General features: G+C 49.2%; 1 protein-coding gene across 1 annotated transcript in view; it reads left to right on the top strand.

Annotated features, from left to right (window-relative positions):
- Positions 1-91: 91 nt before the first annotated feature.
- PAOX (polyamine oxidase) overlaps positions 92-8817 on the top strand; it is a 12900-nt gene continuing 4174 nt past the window's right edge. Inside the window, exons 1-4 of the mRNA XM_008051424.1 lie at positions 92-146; positions 509-995; positions 1957-2156; positions 5324-5576. Of these exons, the coding sequence (XP_008049615.1) occupies positions 715-995; positions 1957-2156; positions 5324-5576 (734 nt within the window). The 5' untranslated portion in view covers positions 92-146; positions 509-714. The remainder of the gene's footprint in view (positions 147-508; positions 996-1956; positions 2157-5323; positions 5577-8817) is intronic.

The following is an 8817-nucleotide window of genomic DNA, read 5'->3' as shown; positions in this document are numbered from 1 at the left end:
AGCTCCGGCCCGCCCCGCGCCCGGCTGGGCCGGCCAGGAAGTCGTACTGGACGCCTGGAGTGAATCCCCACCCCGCTCCGTCAGCCAAAGTTCACCGCCCTGAAACTCAGCTGCCCAGTTAGTCAGGATAGCACCTACCAGGGAAGGTAACCCACGCCCTACACAGCTGCCCCGTTTCTGCCCTCACAGGCAGTCCCCCTCCGCTGCGGTGCCCCCACCCCTGGACCCTTTCGTTCCCTGCGGGTCGCCTCTAGCGGCGTTCTCACGAAGTGGGCGGCGGCGCAGGCCGGAACGCCCCCTCGCCGGGTGTTGCCCTTAAGCCAGATCTGGCAAGGTTCTGTCTTTGGGAGCCACATGGCTCCCGGAGACAGGAGGACTTTGGGGACCGGGTGGCCCTTAGACTGGTCATATCATACTTAAGGCTGGGGCTGGGTTTGTTTCAGCAAAAGGGCTCAGGGTGACCTTTCTGGCAAGGGTCCCTTCATGGGCGTCTTCCGTCCCCTCCCAGGTGGCGTGGTGGAGATAGGTGCGCACTGGATCCATGGGCCCTCCCGGGGCAACCCTGTCTTCCAGCTGGCTGCAGAGTACGGGCTGCTGGGGCAGAAGGAGCTGTTGGAGGAAAACCAGCAGATAGAGACAGGGGGGCACGTGGGCCTGCCCTCTTTGAGCTACACCAGCTCCGGGGCAAGTGTCAGCCTCCAGCTGGTGGCTCAGATGGCCAGTCTGTTCTACAGTCTGATAGACCAGACCCGAGAGTTCCTGCATGTGACCGAGACCCTGGTGCCCAGTGTCGGGGAGTACCTCAAGAAGGAGATCAGCAATCATGTGGCCGGCTGGACGGAGGACGAGGAGACCAAGAAGCTCAAGCTGGCTATTCTGAAGACCTTCTTCAACGTGGAGTGCTGCGTCAGCGGCACCCACAGCATGGACCTGGTTGCCCTGGCGCCCTTTGGAGAGTACACTGTCCTGCCAGGGCTGGACTGCACCTTTTCTGGGTATGTGTTCAGCGGTCCTCTCCACCTCCCTGTACGCTCTCCAGGGCCAATGGCCTTGCTTGGGTTTTAGGTGGCAGAGGAGGCGTAAGGGAGACCAGAGGCCACTTGCACTCCCTGTTCAGAGAAATTTGTTGCTTGTTTCTCTCTTTTTTTTTTTTTTGAGTTGGGGTCTCACTCTGTTGCCTAGGCTGGAGTGCAGTGCCATGCTCATGGCTGCCACAGCCTCGGCCTGCTGGGCTCAGGTGATCCTTCTGCCTCAGCCTTCCAAGTAGCTGGAACTACAGGCGCGTGCCACCACACCTGGCTCGTTTGATTTATTGTAGAGATGAGGTCTTGCCAAGTTGCCCGAGCTGGTCTCGAACCCGTGGGCTCAGACAGTCCTCTCACCTCGGCCTCCCAAAGTGGTGGGATGATAGGCATAAGCCACTGCTCCTGGCGTTTCTCTTAATTTTTTCAGGGCAAATCTTGCTTACTTAAGCAAAAAAAAAGTTATTTTCAAGCGAATGACTAAAAGGAGGAAGGACGTCTCTTCCTGTTGTATTTACTGAGACCTCTTGCATGCCAAGTGTTATGTGAGGGGCAGGGTGGCTGCTCACTGCCAGGTGCAGACCCTCCACAGGGCTGTCCCCTGACTCTCCCAGGCATCATTGCTGGAGTCAACCCCTTGGCTCCTGCCTAGAGGATGGGCATTTGTGCCTCAGGAGACGTACAGAACAGGAGCTCTAGGGTGGCAAGGAGGGAACCCTTGTTCCCTGCAGATTACCTCAGGAACTTTGCGTTCATTAACTCACTTAATCCTACCATTATCCTAGAAGGCAGGTATTAACATTCCTGTGGTAAGTGGAAAACCACAGGGTGGAGCCATCCCTGCCCTCCTTCCCCAACGGTGGGAACTTGGAGGGCTTATTTCCACAGTCTTTCCTGTCCAGGACGCTCTAAATGACATCAACATCTCTCCTAGGGGCTACCAAGGACTCACAGACCGCATAATGTCCTCCTTGCCGGAGGACGTCATGGTTTTTAACAAGCCCGTGAAGACCATTCACTGGACGGGATCCTTCCAGGAGGCGGCATTTCCTGGGGAAACCTTCCCGGTGTTGGTGGAATGTGAAGACGGAAGCTGCTTCCCAGCGCATCACGTCATTGTCACTGTGCCCTTAGGTAGGGCCTATTTTTCTGGTCAGATTTGCAGTCGAAATCCCCATCCCAAGTGTCCCTGGCCTCTGATCTTATTCTGCCTCAGTTGACTCCAGGGCGTTTGCTTGACTACATAGCTCACATTTTCATTCTAATAATTTTCAGATAGGAGGCAGAAATTACTCTACTATGTTTCGTAGCAACTGCATACTTTGGAATTAAGGGTTTCACAGTGAGAGAAAATGCAAGTGAGCTCATTTGAGGTCCCTGTTAAAGCTGGGACTGCTTTAGAGGTTGCCTGTGCTTTCTTGGAGACAAGAAAGGACATGAAGAACTTGGTCTCAAGGTTAGACCTCATGGTAATCTGTGGAAGGAGCCGTATGTACAATTCTGTGTAAGTCTAGATCTGGTGCTTTAGATAGAAGTCTTTGGGTAAAAGTTGTCTGACAATTTTATAAAAGGTGGAGATGATTAAAAACAAAGTTGCTAGGAGAATTGCTTTTGACTGGATGCTTGTTTCATGTGGTGGTCCCCGCCATTAATCTCTGCCTGAGTCATTGCATCGACCCCTTGGGTGGTGTCTGGCGCTATCTCCTGTTTAACAGATTTGAACATCTAGGCAAAGAGAGAAAAGTCACTTAATTGCCCAAGTTCTCAATGCTAGGAGGTGGCAGAGCTCGCTTGGAAATCTGGGTTTGGTAGAAGGGTGTGTGATGGAAAGCAAGCCTCCATCTCCATATTCCTCCCCCCTGGGCGGTTGCGGGACTGTGCTGGATCCTTCTAGAAGGTGTTGTGCAGGGATGACCCCACTGCTGTTTCCCACAGAGGGAATCACACTAGACATATTAGCATCGGCTGCTCAGTTTGCCTTGTTTTTAGAGCTTTTCGTCAGTGTTTCCAAATCAGTTCATATAGATCTACAATGGTCTTTGCTTTTTTTGAAAGCCAGTGGCTTTGTTCATTCATATTTGTAGTACATGCTTGCTGAGCCTGAGAATGCTAATCACTGGGAACATTGTCCGTAGATACATCGTTACAACTGTGCCCATTTTGTTAACAAGGAGCCAGCTTATGTGCTACCCAAAGGTACGTAGGTGTCATTACTTTAATAAATATTGATGGAAATTTAGGTGGTTTTCACTTTTTTCTGTTTCATACGTTTCACCTGTGCACTTAAAAATGCTTGTGTGGTCCAGAATCTGTGACTCAGCCTGTCATCCCAGCACTTTGGGAGGCTAAGGCAAGTGACTTGCCTGAGCCCGTGGATTCGAGACCAGTCTAGGCAACTTGGCGAGACCTCGTCTCTACAATAAAAATAAAAAATTAGTTGGGCGCGGTAGCATGCACCTGTAGTTCCAGCTGCTTGGAAGGCTGAGGTGGAAGGATTGCTGGAGCCCAGCAGGTCGATGCTGGGGTGGCCATGAGTGTGCCACTGCACTCCAGCCTGGGTGAAGGAGTGAGACTCCAACGAAAAAAAAAATGCTTGTGTGAAGGTGTCTGCAGCATAAATTCCAGTAGTGGGAGTAGCTGGATCCAAGCTCTGGACAATGACTGCGTGGAGGACACAATACCCCTTTGTGTACGCCCAGAGCCACAGAGTGTGTGGGTGCCTGTCCTGTTGTTCTCACCACCTGTTGCCCTTTGCTTGGTTGTTTGCTGTTGGGTTGTTCATCTTTGTCTTACAGACTTGCAAGGATTTGAAGGAGATTGGCTTGTTATCATGTGCTGCAGATACATCTCCTGGTTTGACCTTGTTGTTAGTTTTTTTGTCATGCAGATCTATATTTATGTGGCTTCCAGATAAAGCCTGTGTATTTAACTGTGCGTCTGAGCTAATTCCTGAGCAGCATGGTGTGCAGAGGCTGAGACACTAGCTGTCCCTAGGAACAGTTGTGCAGGTGGCGATGACAGTCCTGACATGACTAGTGGTGTCCCTCTGTTTTGGTTTTGGTTACCCCAAAGTGTGGGTCCTGACAGCCAGAGGCAGCCTCAGCCCTGTGTTCCCAGAGTCCTGTGTGGATGGGCCTTGGAGAGGTGGCATTGTTGAACCCGGGACTCTAATGAGAGAGATAGAGACCACAAAGAGCCAGCTCCGATGCAAACACACGAGGGTCTTTATTCAGGCTCGAGTCTGAGCTCACACCCGAAGCAGCAGCTTCAGGGAGGAGAGCCCCGATTCATAATGGCAAGCAGTTTTTATGCACAATTACAGAGGGAGGGGAAAAAACTCCAAACTTGATTTTACATGATTGGGTAATTTCTCCTAATGGGTACGGGAACACTTGGTATTGGTGGGTGCTGCCCGTGATTGACAGAAACCCACGTAATGGGCCGAGTGGAATGTTAGATAAGTTAGGTCCATACAGTCCCTGCGTATGAAGTAACCTGAGCCGGCAGGCAAAGGATTACATTAGCCCTTTAAGTTTCCATCCCAAGGTATGCTTAGGAAAGCTTGTTTGCTTAACATTTACATAACATAACATGGTCATTATGGGACAGCAAAAGCCAAACTTAACAAAGTGTTAAATATGAATGCTCCAAACCCATACAGTGAATGTGGGGTAGAAAAGCATATACTAATTCTGGGAATTTATAAAATATCACAAGCTTTATTATAGCAAGGCGGTTACTTTTATAAAAGTCTTTGTTCCCTGCAGGTTTACATAGCCACTGTGTTTAAATTATCACTGGGATAAAACCGGTGATAGAGAGCAGCTGGCGCCTCTGAGTCTGCTGCCACCTTGTAGGAATGTCTGAAAGGGGCTTATCGCTTTATCATTTACATCCTGTTGTAAAAGCACAAGTTAGTCTGCTAACTTGGGGCTGACAATGCTTAACCCAAGAGTTCTAAATACAAACACTGCTTAAAACCCGACATATGCCTAATTCTACGGGGTCTGAGGTAGGATTTAAAGTACTAAAATTTCATAAAATGCATGAGGTAGGAATACACAAAATATATAGTAAACATGAGGTGGGGATATATGAAATACAGTGAACTAAACGCTACTTTTACAGCAAATAAGTTTCTTGGTTTCCTGGGTCTCTCAATAGCATGCTCTTAACCTAAATCTATTGTTGTCCTCTCAGCATGTCTCTAAACCTCTTCTTCTGACTCCCCTGGTGGACTCAGGGTGGACTTCTATGGGCTGTTGATTCTAGTTTAAGCCAAGTCTCATTATGAATTCCAGGTTTTCTTAAGGAACATCTGGATACCTTCTTTGACCCACCACTGCCCGCTGAGAAGGCAGAAGCAATCAGGAAAATCGGCTTTGGGACCAACAATAAAATCTTCCTGGAGTTCGAGGAGCCCTTCTGGGAACCGGACTGCGAGCTCATCCAGGTGGTGTGGGAGGACACATCGCCTCTGGAGGATGTTGCCCCTGCGCTGCAGGACGCCTGGTTCAAGAAGCTCATCGGGTTTTTGGTCCTGCCTTCCTTCTCGTATGTATGCCCCCACCAAGGGGCTCTGCGGGAGCTTATGGGGAGCACTGAGTGGGCTGATCGGGATCTTTGGCTGAATGAGGATCCAGCAGTATGTTGGTTTACTGCGAGGTGTATTGGGGGGGCTTTATGGGTAGGGAGCCCACAAGCTCCCCAGGGTGCTGGCTTTAGACACCCTGGTCCTGACCTCTGCAAGGACAGATGGAAGCCTACTGAATGCAGGTTGTTAGTGTCCTGTGGGCCCAGAATGTATCTGTAGACTCATAGGCATGTTCAGTCTTCAATCAGTGAGAAAACTAACCTTCAGTCCGTGAGTTCAGTCTTCAGTCAGTATTTATTGGAATTCTGTAGGAAGCTGAGGCATGTAGCTAAAGAAAAAACTTGAAACATGGCTCTGCCTTTACCTGGGGAGGCAATACTAGAACAGTATAAAATAACTGAGCACAACATTCTTAGAAGGATTGGAATCATAAACCCATAGATGAAAAGCTCAGTCCTAGGGCCCTGCCCTCTTAGAAAAGCAGCATATATGCACCCAGGTGCTAATTAGGAAAAGAATGCTATGACTAATATAGGGATGGTGGGACTGATATTTCCAAGTGAGACTAAAACACAAAATTAGCACATTGCAGTCAGATGGCAGACATAATTCCACGTCTCCACTCAGAGACGTGGCATGTGAGGGCACCAAGTTCTTGGCCTGGAAGACTCCGGATGGGATGGGTGCATAGGACACGCCTGCAGAACAGCTCTTACTGCCATGCTAGGGAGCAGGAAGCTGCAGGCCTCAGGACAACCCTCTACCTGTAAGGGAAGGAAGTTGCACTGAAGAGAAAACTGATATTCCAGGAGTTTAGAGTCAGCAGGTGGCAGGGCAGGTGACTGTGGACTTGGCCCCCTGACCAGACTCCACCCCACAGCCTGTGCTCTGTTGCTTAGGACGTTGGTGAGGACAACAGGCCCTGGGGGCCAACCCTGAGTGCCTTGGTGGGTTGCTGCTCACGGCTTGGGGCAGTGGCTCTCAGACTTTGCAGCCTCAGGATCCCTTTTGTATGCCTAAAAATAATTGAGGGAGCCGGGCTCGGTGGCTCAGCCTATAATCCCGCGCCTTTGGGAGGCTGAGGTGAGTGGATTGCCTGAGCCCGCGGGTTCGAGACCCGCCTGGGCAGCGAGACCTCATCTCTGCAATAAATAAAAAAATCAGCCGGGCGTGGTAGCGCATGCCTGTAATTCTGGCTACTCGAAAGGCTGAGACGGAAGGATCGCCGGAGCCCAGCAGGCGAGGCTGCGGTGGCCGGGAGTGGCCACTGCACTCCAGTCTGGGGGACAGAGTGAGACTAAAAAAAAAAGATTGAGGACCTCGGAGAGTTTTTGTTATGTCAATTTCTTCACCACCAAGAAATTAAAACTGAGAAAAAAAAGCAATGTATTTATTACTTGAGATGATAGTAATACACCTATGTTAGCATAAATAACGTTTTCTTAATGAAAATAGTATTTTCTCAAACAGAATTTAATGAGAGGTGGCAGAATTTTTGTCTTTTCTGCACATATCTTTTATGTCTGGCTTAACGGAAGACATATGAGTTCTTAGGCTGCCTCTGCATTCATTCTGTTGTGATGTTTTATTTTGGTAGAGATGTATGAAGAAAGTCTCGATTTACATGGATATGTAGTTAGAAGAAGGGAGCGACATTTTTTTTTTGAGCTGGAGTCTCACTCTGTTGCCCAGGCTGGAGGGCAGTGGCATGCTCATGGCCACTGCAGCCTCGACCTGCTGGGCTCAGGTGATCCTTCCCCATCAGCCTTCCAAGTAGCTGGAACTTCAGGTGCGCTACCAGGCCCGGCTAATTTTTTTGATTTACTGTAGAGACGAGGTCTTGCCAAGTTTCCCAGGCTGGTCTCGAACCCGCACGCTCAGGCAATCCTCTCATCTCGACCTCCCAAAGTGCTGGGATTACAGGCTTGAGCCACCGCGCCCGGCCGGTAACAACATTTAAATAGTTTTTCAGATGACTGTAGATATTCTTTGATAGTATACCAAAACTCAAGAAGTGGTGGTTTCTTAATGGTTGGCCAAATGTGGAATCTGAGACCATATCAGTGAATTTTTTTGTTCTCTGTTACACTGAAATCCACTAGTCTGTCTTGCACTTTGCATGGATCCTTTACCTATCCATGATTTTGGTAATTCAGAAAATATTGGTTTATGTAGTCTTCCAAATGTTGATACATTTATTATTATGTTATCAACATTTTAAAATATTGCCACTGATCTCAAAAGTCTTTCAGTATAATATTGGGAAGTTGTTAAGCTGTTGGTAGTAGGTGTACATTTTCTTTTTTTTTTTTTTTTTGAGTCGGAGTCTCACTTGGTGGCCCAGACTGGAGTGCAGTGGCCGCTCCCGGCCACCGCAGCCTCGACCTGCTGGGCTCCGGCGATCCTCCCGCCTCAGCCTTCTGAGTAGCCGGAATTACAGGCATGCGCTACCACGCCCGGCTGATTTTTTGATTTATTGTAGAGATGAGGTCTCGCTGCCCAGGCGGGTCTCGAACCCGCGGGCTCAGGCAATCCGCTCACCTCAGCCTCCGAAGGCGCGGGATTATAGGCTGAGCCACCGAGCCCAGCTGTTAAGAAAATCTTTATTGGGCCAGGCATAATGGCTCACGCTTATAATCCCAGCACTGTGGGAGGCTGAGGTGAGAGGATTGCCTAAGCCCATGGGTTCGAGACCAGCCCAGACAACTTGGCGGGACCTCAACTCTACAATAAATCAAAATATTAGCCAGGCACGGTGGCGTGTGACTGTGGTTCCAGCTACTCGGAAGGCTGAGGTGGAAGGATTGCCTGAGTCCAGCAGATCGAGGCTGCGGTGGCCGTGAGAGTACCACTGCACTCCAGCCTGGGTGACAGAGTGAGACTCCAACTCAAAAAAAAAGAAAAAAAAAAGAGAATCTTTATCTTCCTAATCCCTTCTCTACAGAGTTAACTACCCTAATCCAAGACCTTTTACTTTGTCGCATTTTTTATATGTCTGTGGAATATTTTGGGGGATCCAATTTGGTTTATGTGTTCAACTCTGTGTCTTTGGGCGCTCATTTCCTTACAAAGGCTCTTGTGCTACATAAAACTTGAACTGAACAAATGTGTATGATTTTCTTTTTTTCTTTTCTTTTTTTGAGTTGGAGTTTCACTCTGTCGCCCAGGCTGGAGGGCAGTGGCACGCTCATGACCACCCCA

This window comes from Carlito syrichta, unplaced genomic scaffold, assembly GCF_000164805.1.
Source record: "Carlito syrichta isolate Samal-C Ts95f unplaced genomic scaffold, Tarsius_syrichta-2.0.1 Scaffold172089, whole genome shotgun sequence".
Taxonomy (NCBI): domain Eukaryota; kingdom Metazoa; phylum Chordata; class Mammalia; order Primates; family Tarsiidae; genus Carlito; species Carlito syrichta.
Note: the sequence above shows the minus strand (reverse complement) of the source record. Positions and strands in the feature narration are given on the sequence as shown.